This window comes from Hylobates moloch, unplaced genomic scaffold (assembly GCF_009828535.3).
Source record: "Hylobates moloch isolate HMO894 unplaced genomic scaffold, HMol_V3 SCAFFOLD_13, whole genome shotgun sequence".
Lineage (NCBI taxonomy): Eukaryota > Metazoa > Chordata > Mammalia > Primates > Hylobatidae > Hylobates > Hylobates moloch.
Genome location: NW_026652288.1, coordinates 49299318 through 49319072, shown reverse-complemented (window position 1 = coordinate 49319072; position 19755 = coordinate 49299318). Strand labels below are relative to the sequence as shown.

The following is a 19755-nucleotide window of genomic DNA, read 5'->3' as shown; positions in this document are numbered from 1 at the left end:
TCTCCAACTCACCCCATTCCCCACAGAATTAAACTTCTCACCCTTTCCAGGAGAGGGCATGCCGTCTCTGTCCGGTACACCTACTTTTTCCTCTGCCAAGAGCATCCTTCCCTTCCTATGGCCCCTCTAAAGTGCCTGACCTGAGGACGGAATGAGGCCAGGACACGTCCCATGAGTCAACTCTGTCCCCAGCATTCGCCACTACCCACCCCCAAAGCCCTGCCAGCCCCCCACACTCCCCCGCCATGAGTCTGTCATCTGAAACATATCCCCTTACCCTTTCCCACTCCCTCTGAGATGACTCAGCAACCCCTGCCCCCTTTCAGCTGGGCACAGTGCCCCAGAACTCAGGAACATGGGTACCACCTGTCCCTCCGCCCGCATAAAAGTCATTGAAAAGCTTGTGGGACTGTGGGACCTGCGCCCTCTGGAGGAATTCCATACACCCACTCAACTCTGGCAAATAGGAAATTGTCAAGTAGGAGACAAGGAGCAAAGTCCTATCACAGCGTCAGGGGACGCCAGTGCCTGCAGAGGCTGAGCAGGGAAAAAGCCAGTGCCCCAGCGGAAGCACAGCTCAGAGCTGGTCTGCCATGGACGTCCTGGTCCCACTCCTGCAGCTGCTGGTGCTGCTTCTTACCCTGCCCCTGCACCTCATGGCTCTGCTGGGCTGCTGGCAGCCCCTGTGCAAAAGCTACTTCCCCTACCTGATGGCCGTGCTGACTCCCAAGAGCAACCGCAAGATGGAGAGCAAGAAACGGGAGCTCTTCAGCCAGATAAAGGGGCTTACAGGAGCCTCCGGGAAAGTGGCCCTACTGGAGCTGGGCTGCGGAACCGGAGCCAACTTTCAGTTCTACCCACCGGGCTGCAGGGTCACCTGCCTAGACCCAAATCCCCACTTTGAGAAGTTCCTGACAAAGAGCATGGCTGAGAACAGGCACCTCCAATATGAGCGGTTTGTGGTGGCTCCTGGAGAGGACATGAAACAGCTGGCTGATGGCTCCATGGATGTGGTGGTCTGCACCCTGGTGCTGTGCTCTGTGCAGAGCCCGAGGAAGGTCCTGCAGGAGGTCCGGAGAGTACTGAGGCCGGTAAGCAGAGTGGGAAGGGGATGGGTGCGGGGCAGGCAAACGCAGCATCAGCCGCCCCAGGGTTTGGCCCCCAGAATGGGGCGTCTGAGGTAGTAAGTAGCACATTAGACACCCCATCCACCCCTACCTGCTGGTGAATAGGAGACATGACCAGCGCCACGACGGGGCACAATTGTGTGCTGTGGAAGCAACAGGAGAATCACCTACCACTGTAGGACAGGGAGGGGAGCGAGGAGGACACCTAAGGGACTGAGGTTTAAATCGAGATCTGTGCTTGGGAGGCTGAAGCAGGAGGATGACTTGAGCCCAGGAGTTCGAGACCAGCCAAGTCAACATAGTAAGACACCATCTCTACAAAAAAAAAATACAAAAGCTAGCCAGGCGTGGTGGCGCATGCCTATAGTCCTAGCTACTCAGGAAGCTGAGGTGGGAGGATCACTTGAGCCCGATAGTTCAAAGTTACAGTGAACTATGATCGCACCACTGCACTCCAGCCTGGGCCACAGAGTGAGACCCTGTATCAAAAGAACAAATAAATAAATAAAGAGAGACAGAGAGAGATCTGAGGGATTAAGCAGAGTGTGGACGGGGTGGGGAAAATAAAAGAGTGTTCTAGGTAAAGATAGTAGGGGAAGTAGAGTAGAATCCATCAGATCGTGGAGAGAACGTTCAGAATAGTTTCCAGGTTTCTAGCATGAGCAACTGAGGGGAGAGCCGATGAAAAGTGCCATTTGCTGAGATGGAAGAAAGCTGTTTTGGACTTACTAGGTTTGAGATCACCTAGGGAGAGTATAGTGAGGCGAGGAGCTTGAGGAACCCCAGCTTCAGTCAAGAGTTGGGCCTGAGGTTTCCCTGGGATGTTCACAGCGATGTCCAGGAAGCAGCTTGTGAATGCATCTGGGTTTTGTGAGAGAGGTTGGTGGGTGTATCTCAGAATACAATGAGCCCAGCTGGGCGAGGTGGCTCACGCCTGTAATCCAGCACTTTGGGAGGCAAGGCAGTTGGATCTCTTGAGGCCAGGAGTTTGAGACCAGACTGGCCAACATGGTGAAACCCTGTCTCTACTGAAAAATACAAAAAGTAGCCGGGCATGGTGGCTCATGCCTGTAATCCCAGCTATTCGGGAGGCTGAGGCAGGAGAATCGCTTGAACCTGGGAGGTGGAGGTTGCAGTGAGCCGAGATCATGCCATTGCACTCCAGCCTGGGCAACAGACTGAGACTCCATCTCAAAAAATAATAATAATACAATGAGCCCTCCACTCCTGTTTCTCAATTTCCCCTTCTGCATGCCCTCAGTTATTCTGGTCAGCCTTTAAAGATCTCCCACCAGCCACTCCCTTCAGTTATGAGGTTCTTTACATGCACTTTGAAGGCAGTAGCAGGGGATGCAGGAAAGGTCAGGGGCACGACAGTTTGCTCCATGAACTCTCAGGCCAGCAGCTCCCATTTCACCAAGAAGTTTGACTGTCTTGATCAGCGCGATAGGGAGCAGGGTCAGAACGGAGCCAAGTGACACTAACTCTCTCCTCCCTCCCAGGGAGGTGTGCTGTTTTTCTGGGAGCATGTGGCAGAACCATATGGAAGCTGGGCCTTCATGTGGCAGCAAGTTTTCGAGCCCACCTGGAAACACATTGGGGACGGCTGCTGCCTCACCAGAGAGACCTGGAAGGATCTTGAGAACGCCCAGTTCTCTGAAATCCAAATGGAACGACAGCCCCCTCCCCTCAAGTGGCTACCTGTTGGGCCCCACATCATGGGAAAGGCTGTCAAATAGTCTTTCCCAAGCCCCAAGGCACTCATTTGCTCCTTCCCCAGCCTCCAATTAGAACAAGCCACCCACCAGCCTATCTATCTTCCACTGAGAGGGACCTAGCAGAATGAGAGAAGCCAGTCATGTACCACCTCCTAGTCCCTCTCTCCCCAACCTCTGCCAGGGCAATCTCTAACTTCAGTCCCGCCTTCGACAGTGAAAAAGCTCTACTTCTACCCTGACCATAGGGAGGAAACACTAGGACCCTGTTGTATCCTCAACTGCAAGTTTCTGGACTAGTCTCCCAACGTTTGCCTCCCAATGTTGTCCCTTTCCTTTGTTCCCATGGTAAAGCTCCTCTCGCTTTCCTCCTGAGGCTACACCCATGTGTCTCTAGCAACTGGTCACAAAAGTCATGGTGCATGCATCCCCGCCAAGCCCCCCTGACCCTCTCTCCCCACTACCACCTTCATCCTGAGCTGGGGGCACCAGGAAGAATCAGAGACGCTGGGGATGACGGAGCAAGACTCTAAGAGGCAAAGGTTTTGTTCTCAAATATTTTTTAATAAATAGACGAAACCATGAAACCACTAGACTGATGCAGCAAACTAAGGTCAGATGAGAGGGGAAACTAGAGAGGGAGCAGCCCCTGAGTCAGTGACACAACCTCCTCCCCGACCCTCTAAGCTAAGGCACTTCCGGGGAGGCAGGTCCTTGGGGTCCTGTTACACAGGGTGAATGGGAGAGGAAGGGATTAGGATCCCTTCTCCCCGCCTTTGCATCAGGACACCCCTGCCCTTCTCACCCTACCCCATGGCCCTGTCCCTGATTTACCCGCTCTCATCTCACAGCACTCTAAGGGGAAGTTGGGTGGGAGGAGTTCTTGTGGGTGGGAGAGGTCTGTGCCCCTGAGGAAGCCGATCCTGCCAAATCTTGATGCGACACCAGCAGCGCACTCTACCCTCTTCATCCCAAGGAGCCATCTCTGGGGAAGGGGTGGAGGGCAGCCACAGGCCAGGCTGGGACATGGGAACCTAGGCAGTGCCTGGCCCTGGATGCCCATCGGGGCCCAGCTCGGGATGCCCGTCGGCAGCCAGGATGGGGTGTGCATCCGGGCCCTCCCGCCGGGGGCTGCCCCAGTTGTTCCTCAGGATGGTGCCCGTCTTCTCCTCCTTGAACTGCTGTCGGTCTTCCCGAGGAATCTTCACCGCATGGTACTGAGGCACGGTGGCCTCGGGGTGCTTCGCCCGTTTGAAGAATCCCATCTATAAGGACACCAGGCCAGACCATGAGGAGCCGGAAGAGCTGCGGTCCCTGGAGCAGATGCCTAGCGCAGCACAGCTCCTCGCCCTCACCATCCCTGCTGCAGCAGAAAGGAAATAGGCTGAACAGCAACTGGTGCGGTGGGCAACACCCATGGGGCTCCCATCAATGACGTGTCCCCAGGTTCTCATTCACAGTAAGAGAGAGACCAGGAGGGCGTCCAAGAGGCAGGACCAAGGGTATCCCCCTTGGCCCCTGAAAGAGGGCCTTGAGGGTGGAGCATCAGGACCTGATTCAAGATTTCTACCCACTCTAGCTTCTGAAGAGACCCAATAGTGTCCCCCAGAACACAAACAAGACCTGAGGAAGAAAATGGCTTCCTAGTCCCCTGCATCTCTGGAATGATACCTCTCAAGCCTCATAAACATGCACCCTGTGTACTTGTACCTTGGGCAGCATGCCCCTTACAGCAACGCCCTCTTGTCCATCAATACAGTAGTCTAGTCCCACCCTAAATGAGGACCATGCTGGCCCTTACACACCAGGGTGAGAATGTGCCCCTGCACACTCACACTCAGAGGCCCAAGACTCCTACATGCTCAGACTGCATGGCATCTCCTTACACATTCATCTCCTTGCACACTCATGCCCATAGAAAAAAGCATGCATGCAACCTCCCCACACTCCCACATGCTTATATCCCATGAGCCCACCAACCCTTTGTGCACGCCTCAGGCTGTGTAGACTTACCCTTATATCTGCACCCTTCTAATTACCTCTCACCTCACATCACTCTCATGCAATCTCATTTTTCACCCTGAACATTCCTGATCCCCTGAATGCTGGGAATTCTCCTTTTATTCACACACATACATACCCACACACACATATACACATGCACACACACAACAGTTACCCCACAGTCCCTGGACCCCCAACTTCCATGGCTGAAGGCTGCACAGCCAGACAGGCCCGGTGATAGTTGGTGGGAAAAGATGAGCTCTGGCTGCTCCGATGGAAGAAGCCACACTGGGATGTCGAGGGAGAAGCAGGGCAGAGGAGGCAGACGATGGAAAGATTGAGGAAGGACGGGAGCCCCTATCTCTGCTCTGTCTTCCTTCCATGGGAGCAGGGAGCAAGCATCCTGGGACCAGTTTCACAGAGGCATCAATCTCCCCTAAGACTGGGAAGGTTCCCAACAGCTTGGATGCCACTCCAGAGCCTGGTCTACTAATGATTCACACTTGCCAAAGGGTGGCTCAGTCTTTGATTGGTCCCAAAGAGCAGGCACAAGCAGGGGCAGTTCTCCAGAGCCCCAAGGACATGTGTGGTTCTGAACACAGCCCCAGATGTGGCAGATGGCTCAGCATATTACCCCTGGTGATGTATGTGATTCCGTGTACTGACGTGTGCATGTGCATACTTTTACATTGAGCCCTGGATGCCAATATGATTCGGTATACAGCTCTGGGTGTACAAGAATGCTTCCATGAAGAGCCTGGTATGTGGAAGCTCTGAGTTCCTCCATGAGGGCAGTTCCCTGGAGGCCGTTCTCCGTGCTTGTTGGCCTTCTTGGCCACATTTACCTTTCCAGTTTTCACTGCCACATTATAGTTAAGTCAGATCACACTTTTCTGCCTCCATGACTTTGCCTACCACGGTCCTGAAGGATCCCACCTACCTCATCCCCTTACATCCTGACCTTACTACTCCACCTTCCTGTAAGGACTGGTTCCAGTGCTACCTCCTCTCAAGTTTTTTCCCTCTAAAGTCCCACTGCATTTTCTCAACTCAACACTTCCTGCCTTGTCCTTGACGACAGGCTCACCACTCCCATCCCACTGGACTATAAAATCCCTGAGAACGAGATCTGCATCTGATTTCTTTTTTTTTTTTTGAGACAGAGTCCTGCTCGGTCACCCAGGTTGGAGTGCAGTGGCGCAATCTCGGCTCACTGCAACCTCCACCTCCCAGGTTCAACCAATTCTCCCAAGTAGCTGGGATTACAGGCGCCCACCACCATGCCCAGCTAATTTTTTTTGTTTGTTTGTATTTTTAATAGAGACAGGATTTCACCACGTTGCCCAGCTTGGTCTTGAACTCCTGACCTCAGGTGATCCACCCACCTCAGCCTCCCAAAGTTGCTGGGATTACAGGCATGAGCCACCATGCCCGGTTTTTTTTTTTTTTTTTTTTTTGAGACGGAGTCTCGCTCTGTCACCCAGGCTGGAGTGCAATTGCGCCATCTTGGCTCACTGCAACCCCACCTTTCGAGTTCAATCGATTCTCTTGCCTCAGCCTCCCAAGTAGCTGGATCTACAGGTGTGTGCCACCACGCCCAGCTAATTTTGTATTTTGAGTAGAGATGGGGTTTCACCATGCTGTCCAGACTGGTCTCGAACTCCTGACCTCAAGTGATCCACCTGCCTAGGCCTCCCAAAGTGCTGGGATTCCAGGCATGAGCCACTGCACCCAGCCTGCATCTGATTTATCTTTGAAACATCCAGGGACTAATAGAGTTCCTGAGACATGCAGGGCAAGTGTTCAGTGCAGATTTGCTGAATACATGAGTGTGTGGGTGGGTGACAGAACCACAATACAAAATGCTGCCCACCCGACCAGGAAGTCCACCCCCATCAGCCCCACCTTCTCCAAGCCTCACCTTCCACAGGAGCAGCACCAGCAGTGCTAGCACCAGCAGCCCAGCCAGTACAGCCAGGAGGATGACCCACCAGGGCACTCCTTCTGCCACCACGGCCATGGGGTCCAAGTATACCATCACTGGGATCTGGGGAGCAAGGGGTCAATGGAACAAGAGCTGGAGGGAGCAGGAAAGAAGAGAGTCTTCCCCACCTATCCCCCAGCCCTGCAGCTCACCACTATGGAGGCATCTCGGAGCATCAAGTTCTTTATGGAGGACTTCACTGTGATGTTGGCCCGGACAATCACTTCCAGGGACTTCACAGCTGAGTACTCCTAAGGGAACAGGGAAGGAGACCCTTCTCCTAAATGCCCCATGTCTCCCTCCCTTCCCCTTACCTCCTGAAATTATAACTGTAATGGTGCCCAACACAAAGGATGTTTCTGCCTGGTTTGGGTTAAGAGTATGCTGCGTTTGGGCTGGGCACAGTGGCTCACACTTGTAATCCCAGCACTTTGGGAGGCCAAGGAGGGTGGATCACCTGAGGTCAGGAGTTTGAGATCAGCCTGGCCAACATGGCAAAACCCCGTCTCTATGAAAAATACAAAAATACCGGGTGTAGTGGCACATGCCTGTAATCCCAGCTACTCAGGAGGCTGAGGCAGGAGAATCTCTTCAACCTAGGAGGCAGAGGTTGCAGTGAGCTGAGATCGCGCCACTGCACTCCAGCCTGGGGGACAAAGGAAGACTCCGTCTCAAAAAAAAAGGATGCTGCATTTGGACAGTGAGGAGGGAGGAGGAGAAGTGAGTTCTGGAGGGGCTTTGGAGGAAGAAGAAACACAGACTAGAGCCCCAGTGGTATCCTCACCTCCAGAAAGGTGCTGTTCCAGAGACGGCCCCAGACATGCAGCACAGCCGCGCGGTCAAAGCTGTAGAGTGGGCAGCTGAACACCACACAGTTGGCTGTGCCCCAGGCACAGTCCTAGGGATAAGGACAGACAGGGGTCTAAGCCACTCAGCTCGACCCTGCTGAGACTGCCATCTCTCCCATTTTCCTTACTTGACCTCAAACTCCCCTCCTCCAGGAAGTCTTCTCAAACTAATCTTATATCCAAAATAGCTGCCTGCCCCAAATCTGAGCTATTCAGCTTTGAAATGCGTGGAGGGGCAGCATAGAAGGGAATCTCTTACTTGACAGCACAGGCAGAGTAGCTTCCCCAAGTGATGCTTATGTTACCTAATGACAGTCCCATTTATTGAGCACCTACTACTTGTTGGGCACTTATCTCACTTAAGCTTTGCAACAGTCCTGCAAGGTGCACATTATCATCCTCATTTTTCAAAGGAAGAAACTGAGGAGGCCCAATGAAGCCAAGCTACCTGCCTCAGGTCACAGCACTAGCAAAGCTAATGAGTGGTGGAGCAAATATTTGAACTCAGGTCCGCATTCGGCAAAGCCACACCCCTGCCTTAAACCCAAACTCACTAAAGGAGGAGGAGGCTGCCTCAGGAGCTCCTGGGGGGACAGGGGACTCAGGCTCTGTTCTTTCCAGGACTGACCTAAATCCATTTGGCCCAATCACCACCTCACGACCCATTTGCCTGAAAGTTACGTTACATTGATCACACCACGATCCAGACACAGAAGAATGGCTTTAAGAGTGTCTGAATTCTTTGAGTTATCTTTTATTGTGCCACTTTTGAGCCATTCAAGAATCCTTGGCCAAGCTGTCTAAAAGCAAGGCCTTCTGCCTTTTTTGTAAAAGAATCTATTTTAGAGATTATGTTAAGCAAAGTAAGCCAGACTCAGAAAGATAAATACTGCATTATCTCACTTATATGTGGAATCGGAAAGTTGAACTCATAGAAGTAGAGAGTAGAATAGTTGTTACCTAGGGCTGGGGTGGAGGCGGGGTGTGGCTGGGGAGATGGAGGAGATGGTGGTCAAAAGATACAAAGTTTCAGTTAGACAGAAGGAAGAGATATCTATTTAAGAGATCTATTGCACAACATGGGGACTCTAGTTAATAACAACATACTGTATTCTTGAGAATCACTAAGAGAACAGATTGTAAGTGTTCTTACCACAAAAATAAGTACGTGAGGTGATGCATATGTTAATTAGCTCAATATAGCCATTCCACAGTATATACATATTTCAAAACATTGTATTATACATGATAAATATAATTTTTGTCATTTAAATAAATAAATACATTTTAACATGGAAACAAAAAGAATCTATTTCAAAGTTCCCATTTAAAAGGGAGGCCTCTCAGAGGAAATCGGTCACGTGGAGAAGGGAGGACTATCCATGTCATAGAGCAACAGCCACCACATGGGTTCCTACATCCCCTGACGTCCTTCAGTTTGCCTCATGCCATGCTCCCAAGGGAGGTGAGGGCCCAAAGCAGGGACTGTAGCAGCTGCTGACATTCCCCTGCAAAGGATCTCCTTGGCTCTACCTGGGGTTTACCTCCACCTCCTTACAATCAGGCCAAAGGCCTCCTAATCTATGTCCACACCACATTCTTACTGCGAGCCCCATCCTAGCAGGGAGAGGCACAGAGCATGTGCAGATCTGCTCAATACCTTCACCTAAACAACACAACTCTGCGAAACAAGCAGAAAAAGGGAAAGCAAAACTGCTCAAAAGAGGTAAACTTAATAAATCACATATAATATACTGTCATCTTAATTATTAGAACTTTTAGAATTTAGTGTTTTTGCCGAGTGCGTGGCTCAGGCCTATAATCCCAGCACTTTGGGAGGCCGAGGCAGGCAGATCGCTTGAGGTTAGGAATTCGAGACCAGCCAGCCTGGCCAACGTGGTGAAACCCTGTCTCTACTAAAAATACAAAAATTAGCCGGGTGTGGTGGCATGCACCTGTAGTCCCAGCTACTCGGGAGGCTGAGGAAGGAGAATCACTTGAACCAGGGAGGTGGAGGTTGCAGTGAGCTGAGATCGCGCCACTGCACTCCAGCCTGGGCGACAGAGCAAGACTCCGTCTCAACAACAACAAAAAAGAACTTAACATTTTTAATACTGTAAAAATCGAGCAAGTGTCCTTACACAAATTGACTTTTTTATCTTATAAGAGTTCAAAAGAATGACAAACAGACCTCAAAGTGTGAGAATGGGCTAACCCCATCCCATCACCTATAAAATGTAATGCTTTATATAAACGTAATGCGAATCAATTGCTTGGCTAACTAACTGGCTTCAGGTAGAGTGACCTGTTCTAGAGTGAGCAATTGCAGGAGCTGAGCATGAAGGGGGTCTGCAGTGTCACTAGCTGCCTCCCGGGCACTCCCTCCTATGAACTGTGATGGGAACATCTGGTCAACTTGCACCCAGACCATCATGTGTCTCAACAGGCTACCCTTCCTGGACACACAGCACCCTGGAGCTCTGGCTCCACTGCACACCCCATTGTGGCTGCACCAAGTCTGGCCTGCCCTCACCAGGGTGATGTTTTTCTTCTTCTCAGCAAAGGACACTGGCCACCAGGACATGCTGGGCTCCTGCTGCTCACCAGGCTCCTGCTGCTCAGGCGGCTCCAGCTCCCTCCGCCTCCTATCCCTACTGTCCACATCCTGGACACAGAAGGGGGGGTCTTAGTGAGTGTCCCTCCAATCACAGCAGTGCCGAGATCGAATCTCCTCCCCACCGCCTTCCTCCTGCCCCATCACGGCACTCACTACCCTTACTCCCCATAACATCTCTCCCAACATCTAACCCCCACCCCCACCTAAGCCTCACCAGGTGGAGGATGTTGGGCCTGGGAGAGCAAAGCCCTTTCTGCCCAGGCCCCTGCCCGCCCTCCAGCTCCACCCGCATTGGGTACAGCAACCACTTCCCATTGGCAATCTCATGAGGCCACATGATGTTGAGGAAGGCAGAGCCCAGGGTTTTGAGCGACTGGCCTTGGTTGGAAACCTGTGGGAAAAAGAGAGTATGAGGGGAGGGACCTCAGTTTTTCTTTTTTTTTTTTTTAATTTTTTATAGAGACAGGATCTATGTTGCCCAGGCTTGTCTCTAACTCCTGGGCTCAAGCGATCCTGCCACCTTGGCCTCCTGTAGTGCTGTGATTACAGGCATGAGCCACCGTGCCCAGCCAAGGAACTCAGCTTTCAAATGGATCCTAAATCCACAGAGATGGAAGGAACAAGGGCTGAAGAGAAGGCCCTCAGGAAATACAATTTCAACAAATACTCAGGATCCTAGACCCCAACAGACACCATTCTCTCCACCCTCCAAATCCAGGAAACCCTGGAAGTGTCCCTGGAAGGTGTGAGGAGAGGCCCCAGCCAAGCAAAGGCAGAGTTCTAGGGAGAGACATTAACCCCCGCCCCATGCTCCCATCCCCCAGCTGAGGCCCACAGCAGAGAAGCATCCCTGGACTCTCGTGGCCTACCAGACCAGCAGGTGAGACAGCCAGACAGAAGGACCAGGAAATGGTCAAGTGATGCCCCAGCAGAAACACCTTCCTACTGCCAAGGTCCACATGCAGGACAGAGGCCTCAAACTCGCTAGACCAGCATGCTGCCACATGGCAGAAGAGCCCCAGCCCTGGGGACACAGCTCAGCCTCTCCTCTGTGCCAAGCAGGGAGGGCGACCATGGAGGGGCCTCATCCCTGACACTTACCGTGACCTCATACTTGACCTTGCTGCCCACATCCCGCTCAGACTGCATGGCTCTCTCGCCCCTCACCACGCCAGAGAAGAAGAGTTGCTGGGGAATGGCCATCCTGGCATGGAGAGGTCAGAACAGGGGTGAGAAGGTCTGGGGCCTGGCTCAAAGGAGGCAGGGCCCTGGCCAAGGTTTGGAAGTGGCAATGCACCCTCCCTCCATTGGAGGTGCCCACTTGGGCCAGGCTCACCCTGCAATGGACAGTGGCAGCTCAATGAAGACACGGGCTCGTGCAGAGACTGGATGCAGCTCCTGCTCACTGATCCTGGTGAGTGGGCAGGGGCAAGTATGGGCATCAGGCACAGGCACCTCCCAAGGGGTCAGATGAGGTCAATATGACTACCCCCACCTCACCCCTCCGGCCCCGCCTGGCTTACGTGGCCAACAGCAGCTCTACCTCCAGTTCCGTGGTCTCAATGCTGATCCCTGAGGTGCTAAGGATGAGGTAGAAGGTGACCTAGGCCAAGGGTGGAAAGAGATTAGAGTCAGGGGTGGTCTATGGCCTTATGGAGAGGCTACTCACGTAGGGATAAGGGCAGATGTGCCAACCTGGGCACCTCTCTTCATGGGGTTCCCCAGCTCACACTCAACATGGGAGGCATTCTCATTGGACAGGCAGAGTGGCTTCTCCTGGAATGGGAGAGAAGGCAAGGTCAATCTGGGTTACTGGAGCCCCTCAAGATCCCACCCCATCCTGCCCCCAGGTCCTCACCACAGGGTCCAGGGCTCGGACTCCTGAGTAGTGCAGTGAGTCAGGAAGCATGACCAGGAGCTGGGCTTCATGGGCATCATCCCCATCAGCCTGGGGCTGGGCTGGGTCCGATGGCAGGTTGGTGACCATCAGCTCCAGGCCAATGACTGGCTGCCCACTCAGTGCAAACAGGGCTGTTGTTCCATCCGCATCCCTGGAGAGTCAGACCCCACTCCTGCTAAGTTCTGAACACCTCCCCCTATCACTCCCCCTCCCAGTCTGCTCCCCCAGTACCTGCCTTCACTCCCTGAGCCTCTCTTCCCACCCCAGGTCCCCATCACACCCATCCAAGCCTCAGGCCTCTGTACACATGACTGGGAGTCAGGGGACCTCGGTTCTCATCTCAGCTCCACCATTACTTACCTTGCGCAAGTAACTTAATCTCTCTAAGCCTCAGTTCTCCATCTATAAAATGAGACTAATATATTTCCTACCTCACAGAGGTTTGAAGACTAACCAATGAGATGTATGTAGACTGCATATTATTAGTGTACTGTGAAGGATTGCTACTCCTTGCCATGGGAGCCCCCGTGGCCCCATCACTGACCCTCATCTCAGTCTCCAAGTCCATCGGCAGGTCCTCTTCCACCTTCTGCCTTCTCTGCAGGCTCAGCCCTTCCCTCTGACTGGTCCTCCTGAGAGGGCTTTCTCTCAATCCTTGAACTCTTGCCCTCCCACCCCCACCCTGCTCTCTGCCCTCCTCACATGGGCAGAGGCTGGAATTCCGTGTCGCTGACCCGGGTACAGAAGCGGGCACGGACCAGCTGCAGATTGCTCTGGCAGATCTTGTCTTCACCACAGCCTTGCTTCAGGAAGTGGATCTGGGGAGAGACATGAGATAAGGGGCATTCCTAGGGGGCAAGGCAGGGGGCAAACCTGTCGCCATGGCATATGGTGGGTTAGAGTATCACAGGATTAAACAACCTGTGCTCAACTCTCAGATCTGCTGCTTACTAGCCATGTGATCCTGAACTGTGTCCTCTCCTCTGCAGTAAAATGATGGGAGCACTACCATGCCATGGTAGAGACTAGCAGCAAGTCAAGAGCAGGGCCACACTGCCCCAGCTCACATGCATGTAACTGAGTTCCGGATTTAGAACAGGAAATGATGTCAAGGGCACCACTTCTAGGCCAGCCATAAAAACCATGCAAGCAAGGGGCCTCACGTTCCCCCTTCCAGCTGAATGGGATGGATGTGACTTCAAGAGCTTGAAGGCCACATTTGAAGATTACAGAATCCCATCAACCTGAGCCCCCTGAATGACTACATGGAGTAGAGGAGCTCTGTCCCCTTGACTAGGAACACGGTCATTTGGGCACCTAGAGATATGAGGAATTACTGGAGTAGCATACGTGAAAGGGCTCTGTGAGCTGTGAATTTGTGTCACTGGGGAGGGACCATGATCTTTGCCCTCCCAGCTCCTCCTCCTGGGCTAAACCAGAACCCATGCTCACCTCTGCCCGCTGGGTGCTGGGCTGGTGGGCATTGAGGATGGGGGCCACTGGAGGCAGCCCCTGGCCAGGAGCCTGTCGCCGGAGCCGAGGGGTCTGGAGACTGTAGGACAAGGTCACTACAATGGCTCGAAGCTTGTCTTTGACATTTTCCTAGGAAGAGGAAGGTCTGTTCCTCACTGGAACAATCCCCAGGCCTCAGCCCTGCTCAGTGCCCCAGCCAGACCTAGGACCAATTCTAAAACTTGGAAAGAAGCTTAGGGAGATGAATGAGAGAGGTGGAGAACTGAGCAAGGAGGAGGGAGAAAGACTGGGGTAGGGGACAGGGGAAACCTTTAGGGCTTTGAGGACCAGATGTGATGATAAAAGCTGCCACCTCCTCCATTCAGCTGGAAGGGGGGACATGAAGCCCCTTGCACCTCTTCCTCCTTCAGGGAGTGCAGAAATGACAGGAGAGGGCAGCAGATGAGGAGGAAATGAGCTCAGAAGACAGGCTTCTCACATGTGTAGGTCTTAGAAGGAGGCACGAGTGTGCTTGGGAAGAAGCAGCTAAGAGGAATCAGGGAAAATTGATGGAGCCATGACAACGACCCTCAGAAGTCAAGGGGTCAGTGTCCACCTGGAGCTGGAACATGGCGTCTCCACAGACTCTGTCATGCTGGTGCTTCAGCCACACGGTGCCCGAGGCCTGGTGCTTGGGTTCTTCTGGGTTACGGCTCAGGAACATCACACGGGGAACCTGGCCCCGGAGCCTCCGGTCTGTGTCTGCGTCTAACACGTAGTCCAGGGCTATGGCACGTTGGGAGAGGAGGAGCCGCTGAGCTGCAGAGCTGCTCCAGCTCACCCCATTCCCAGGGGTGCTCTTCTACCACCTCGAAGTGATCCCCCTCCCTGGGAAACCCAAAAGGGCGAGCCACAGAGGGGGACCGCACTCACCCACAGTAGGGCTATAGCTGCTGGGGACTGCAATGTAGCTGAAACAGACCCTTAGGTCCACACTGCAGGGGCAAAGGGTGGCTCCTGAGCCAAACGAGGCTGATGGTCCAAGGCCCCTACCCCCACCCCATCTGTCACATCCTGTCACAGCCCCAGCCCCAAATTGGGGAGATAAAGGGATCAAAGGGAGGGCAGGGAAAGCTGCCAGGGTCCAGGTGCCACCCGATCCCGCCTCACCAAACCGAGTGGCCGCCAGCACAGTTGGGCTGCTCCAGGTCGATGCTTCGTGGAGCAATAGAAACCTCATGGGAGACATGGAGGATGGGTCTGGCCCTGGGATTGGGGAGTCAAGAGCACAAGAAACATGAGAACATGAGGCTGGGAAACACTCTTCAGCATTAGATTTGGCACTGAGGCTGGGGTCAGAGTCACAGGGAGGGGCTGACGGCCTCAGGGAAGGAGAAGGTCGGTGGGGGCTCACCTGAAGAGCACTGCGGTGTCAGCCAGGGAGCCCACCAGCAGGTCCGGGTATTGGTTCCCATCCATATCCAAGCTGCCTGACAGGGAGTAGCCGAAGCTCTTGATGCCCACAGCCTCGCCCTCCAGCACCTAGAGAACCGGCTGTCAGCCTCCCTCAATCCCACCTCCCACAGGCCTCTGCCTCCCCTGATGCCTCTGCTGATTCCACCCTCATCCCAGCGACTCCCCTCACCTGTGAAGGTTTGGCAACAACCCCCAGGCTGCTCCCATGGTAGATGAAGACTTTCCCATCACCATCAAAGGGGGCACCCACTGCAATATCTGCAGTGCACAGGGAAAAGGCAGTCACGCTGGCTGAGGGCCTTGCAGACAAGATCCAGGCCTCAACTCCCCACAGTCACTCAGGTATGTTTTCTATTTTATTAAGAGGCTACAAAATCCCAGGCACTCTACGTACATCATCTTTAATCCTCTTGGCCACTCCCTGCAGATATTACTAACGCAAAAAGGTTAGGAACTTGCCAAGGTCAGAAAGCTGGGAAATGGTAAAGCTCAGACATAAGCCCAGGAACCCTCCCTCCCTGAGTCCTCAGAAGACCACACTCTGACCTCTGAGGGGCTTCCCCATCCCTCCTGTGGCCCCTCCCTCTCCGAGCCTTTCCAGTTCCCAGTCACACCTGGAAAGCCATCTTGGTTGAGGTCCCCCAGGACAGCCAGGCTGATCCCGAACATGGAGTCAGGGGAGCCGCAGAGCCGGAGAGGGGAGATCCCAGCCCAGTGGCCCCCCTGGTTCAAGTACACATACACGGCACCCCCCAGCTCTTCTTGGCGCTCAAAGAAGTAGGGGGCACCCACTATCAGGTCTGGCCAGCTATGGAGAGAAGGAAACATTCAGTGCGGGTCCTCCCTGGCCAGAGGAGCCAGCAGGAGGCTGAGTGGCCTTAGCCAGACTGGGGTTACTGGACCCAGCCTCCCTCAGGTGGCACGGCCCTCTACCCACTCACCCATCACTGTTGAGGTCAGCCACAGCCAGTGAGTAGCCGAAGCCGGAGGTCAGGCGCTCCCCAGACAGCATAACCTCGGGCACCAGGCGACTGGCACTGTCCTTGCGCAGGATGACCACAGCACCCTTGTGGTTGGCACGGGGGGCCCCAGCCACAAAGCTCAGCTCTTCTGCACGCACCAGGCCTTTCCCCGAGTCAATAGAGAAGCCTGGGGGAAGGGTGACTTACCCCTAAGTCTTCACCCCAAGACTCAGAAGCTGGGGTGTGTCACAGCTCCCCCAGCCCCTGACCCCTCCCTACAGGTTAAGAGCCAAGTCACAGCTCCTCTGCACCCTGCCCCCTCCCCTAGGTTAAGAGCCAAAAGATAGGTCCCCCCAAGTCATCAGCACCACAGCTGGATGGCTCTTCCTCCCCACAGGGCCTGGCAGCCCCCCACACCCACCAGGCCCAGAGACAAGCTTGGCACAAAAAGTGCAGTGAGGTCAGCCTCAGGGACTGGGCAAGAGAGAGAAAGGTGATGGCTGAGAAGGCCAGGAGCCCAGGTAGGAGGCTGAGCACAGTGGCCTCACCCTGCCCACATCCAGGGAGCTAGAAGAGCTAGAGGTCCCTCTCAGGCCCGAATCCCACCCAGTACACCTCTTTCCCCCGACTCCCTCATCCTGGCAGGGAGGGGAAGTCTTCACATGGATGAGGGGAGACAAGTGGGAGTGAGAGAGAGCCTGCTTCACCCAAACATCTCCCAGGCCTGGTTTCCTCCTCCTCTGCGGAGGAATGCAGATGAGACAACGAGAGGGACTTACCAACAACACTTGCCCTTTCTTCAATATGTGCCCACCATCCATCCCTCAGGGAGAGTCCCCCTAGAAGACGGGACTGTCCTTCCCAGAATATCCTCAGCCCTGGCCCTCTCGCTCCACCTGAATCTTCCTCCATGGAGACCCCTGGCTCACAGCCCCAGAGGCCATCACCCTGGGGGTCTCTTCTTCTTAGTCCTCATCACTGGACCCAGCTCTCCTCTACAATTTGGGCCCAATGTATGTCTCCCTGGGGGTGTGTTGGGGAAGGAGGAGATTATAAGGCACCAAAGGTCGAGTTCCCTGGGGAAAGAGGGGAGGCTGGGCCATGCCCCTAGAGTCCAGGAGGTAGGAGCTTACAAACCTAAGTAGCTATTGAGGGCCAAGTCTCCGGCTGGTCCTGAGAGCCGGTCAGCAGGGTCCAAAGTTTTATACACCAGCTGGTCGGGGTCTGAGCTATCAATGTTGGTCACAAAAAGCAACCCTGTGGGGGGTGGGGTGAGACACCAGGAAGGGGACATCCAGAGGAGGGGCCACAGAGTAGGGAGACAGAGCCACAGAAAGGCCAGAAAATGGTGGAAGAAGAAGAGGTAGAGAGAGAAAAAGAGACCAGAGAGATCACAGCCAGAGATAGAAAGACAGAGAGAGACAAGGTAAGACACAGAAACAGAGACAGAAGGATGGGAGCATGGAGAGGGAGGACAAGAGAGAGGAGCAGAGGGTTAGAGCAGTTCTGGGCCGGGGAGAGGTCCCTACCAAAGTAGCTGTTGGCAGGGACCGGGATGAGGCGGGGGTCCTGCTCCTTCTCTCCCCCCGCCTCGTAGGGACCGTCGTCCAGGTGTGCCAGGTCCGCTGAGCCCTGTGCACAGAGCTCCACCCTGGCCGTGCCTGCAAGGACAGACCTGTTAGTGCCCAGGGCAGGGCTCAAGGAACACCCCTCAGGCCGGACACTGAGTTAGACAGGCACACGGGGAAGCCCCGCCTCTTCTTTCTAGCCCTCTCCCCACCCTGTCCCCAATCCAGGCTTCCTGGGATCCCCCAGACGTGGCAACACACTCACCGAGTGTCAGCTCAGCCAGCAGCAGCGTGCGGAGACGGGAATGGCAGTGATGAGGTGTGGGCTAGTGTGTTGGAGCATGCAGGCCCCAGCTGCAGGCCCAGCGTGCACTTGGGGCCCATGCCAGCATGTTGAGGAACACTTGGCCGTGCGAGAGAAAGGAGGCACCCCCCATTCACGTGTGCACTAGCTCAATGGGGTGGAAGGCATGGCAGTGCCCTGGGGCCATACAGCAGTGCACATGTGGTCATGCTTGGCCATGTGCCGTCCCCAACCCTGTCTCTGAGGTAAGAGAAGGTTTTGGTCCCCTTCTCCCCTTCCCGAAGAGTGACTCACCCTTCCAGTTATAGGTTCCTGGGGCCCCAAAGAGAAGGTAGTGGTTATCAGGGGAGAAGGCGGCAGCTGTGCCCTGCTGGCAGAAGCCAAATTGTTCATGGCCTTGGGGGCGTCCCTCACAGAACTTCCATTCCCCACCATCCAACTCATCCCGGATGGCCAGGTCCTGGCTGAGCACAAAGCAGCGACCAATCATATCCCGCGTCTCCAGGATCTGGTCCACTCGCTGCCTTGCCTCATATCGGTGTGCACAGGTCTGGGGGAGGAAGGGATGGGGATCATTTCACCCTGTGGGCCAGGGACCTGCTTGAGGCATGCTGCCCATATGCAGAGATTTGGCAGACACTGATAAATGTGTGCTCACATGCACACGCACACGCACACATACACACACACCCCTATGCTGGCACCACTCAAGCACCATTACCCTGCCAGTGTTACACAGGTCCATGCATAACCCAGCAAACTGTCTGCACCCACTTCCTTGCCCTCAAATGGAGATCCCCTTGTTCCACATTCTGCCTGGAGCCAAAAGACACAACTAAGCCACCACACAGGATGTGTGTCTCCCTGATCATGTCACAGTCCTCCAAAATGCCAAGCTTGGCCCTGTCCCTGGACCTTTGTAAGTGTCACCACCTCATCTGGAAAGAACTTCCTGTCCGCTTCACTCTCCAAGTATTACTTTTTTTTTTTTTTTTTAAAGCAAGGTCTCACTCTGTCACCCAGGCTGGAGTGCAGTGGCAGGATCATGGCTCACTGCAGCCTCGACCTCCAGGGCTCAAGTGATCCTCCCACCTCAGCCTCCTGTGCAGCTGGGACTACAGGCATGCACGCACCACCATGACTGGCTAATTTGTTTTTATTTTTTGTAAAGATGAGGTCCCACTATGTTGCACAGGCTAGGTATTACCTATTATTAAAGCCTGGCTCAAACCACCCCGTCTACAGAAGCCTTTTCTCTACTCCTCCTTTGGACTTTTATAGACCGGAGACTAGACCACTCACTTAACATGAACCAGATTCTGCCTCACAGTGATCTGTATTGGTAGTTGTGTGTCTATGCGTGTTACTGAAAGATACAGAGAGAGAGAGAAACATAGAGCCCTGGTTTTTGTTTTATTTGTTTGTTTGTTTTGTTTTGAGACGGAATTTTGCTCTTGTCTCCCAGGCTAGAGTACAATGGTGTGATCTCAGCTCACTGCAACCTCCTCCTCCCAGGTTCAAGTGATCCTCCTGCCTCAGCCTCCCGAGTACCTAGGATTACAGGCGCCTGCCACCATGCCCGGCTAATTTTTTTTTTTTTTTTTTTTTTGAGACAGAGTCTTGCTCTGTCACCCAGGCTGGAGTGCAGTGGTGCGATCTCGACTCACTGCAAGCTCCGCCTCCCGGGTTCACGCCATTCTCCTGCCTCAGCCTCTCCGAGTAGCTGGGACTACAGGCGCCCGCCACCACGCCCGGCTAATTTTTTGTATTTTTAGTAGAGATGGGGTTTCACCGTGGT

At 54.0% G+C, this 19755-nt stretch overlaps 2 protein-coding genes across 6 annotated transcripts in view; one reads left to right on the top strand and one right to left on the bottom strand.

Annotated features, from left to right (window-relative positions):
* Positions 1–574: 574 nt before the first annotated feature.
* TMT1B (thiol methyltransferase 1B) lies at positions 575–3429 on the top strand. Its single transcript, XM_032173479.2, has 2 exons — positions 575–1091; positions 2630–3429. Exons 1-2 carry the CDS (start codon positions 594–596, stop codon positions 2864–2866), a joined length of 735 nt encoding a protein of 244 aa, XP_032029370.1. The 5' UTR covers positions 575–593; the 3' UTR covers positions 2867–3429.
* Positions 3386–19755, bottom strand: part of ITGA7 (integrin subunit alpha 7) — a 29869-nt gene continuing 13499 nt past the window's right edge. For 2 of the 5 annotated variants that reach the window (XM_058426501.1, XM_032173472.2), the window contains 22 exons: positions 18252–18507; positions 17223–17342; positions 16065–16272; positions 15738–15931; positions 15293–15381; positions 15062–15189; positions 14818–14913; positions 14581–14642; positions 14264–14433; positions 13648–13797; positions 12898–13013; positions 12154–12346; positions 11991–12071; positions 11819–11898; positions 11632–11706; positions 11397–11499; positions 10510–10686; positions 10212–10343; positions 7615–7728; positions 6983–7081; positions 6768–6893; positions 3386–4107 (listed from right to left, as the gene is read on the bottom strand). In XM_058426501.1, the coding sequence (XP_058282484.1) occupies positions 3877–4107; positions 6768–6893; positions 6983–7081; positions 7615–7728; positions 10212–10343; positions 10510–10686; positions 11397–11499; positions 11632–11706; positions 11819–11898; positions 11991–12071; positions 12154–12346; positions 12898–13013; positions 13648–13797; positions 14264–14433; positions 14581–14642; positions 14818–14913; positions 15062–15189; positions 15293–15381; positions 15738–15931; positions 16065–16272; positions 17223–17342; positions 18252–18507 (3000 nt within the window). In that variant the 3' untranslated portion in view covers positions 3386–3876. Of the gene's footprint in view, positions 4108–6767; positions 6894–6982; positions 7082–7614; positions 7729–10211; positions 10344–10509; positions 10687–11396; positions 11500–11631; positions 11707–11818; positions 11899–11990; positions 12072–12153; positions 12347–12897; positions 13014–13647; positions 13798–14263; positions 14434–14580; positions 14643–14817; positions 14914–15061; positions 15190–15292; positions 15382–15737; positions 15932–16064; positions 16273–17222; positions 17343–17614; positions 17748–18251; positions 18508–19755 lie in introns of those variants that run through there. The other 3 variants (XM_032173476.2, XM_058426502.1, XM_032173474.2) reach the window with 3 other exon arrangements.

Excerpts from the sequence above, each read along its gene's own strand:
- TMT1B (XM_032173479.2), top strand. The coding sequence starts at position 594 with ATGGACGTCCTGGTCCCACTCCTGCAGCTGCTGGTGCTGCTTCTTACC. Across the intron at positions 1,092-2,629 it reads TCCGGAGAGTACTGAGGCCG|GGAGGTGTGCTGTTTTTCTG; the intron begins GTAAGCAGAGTG and ends CCTCCCTCCCAG.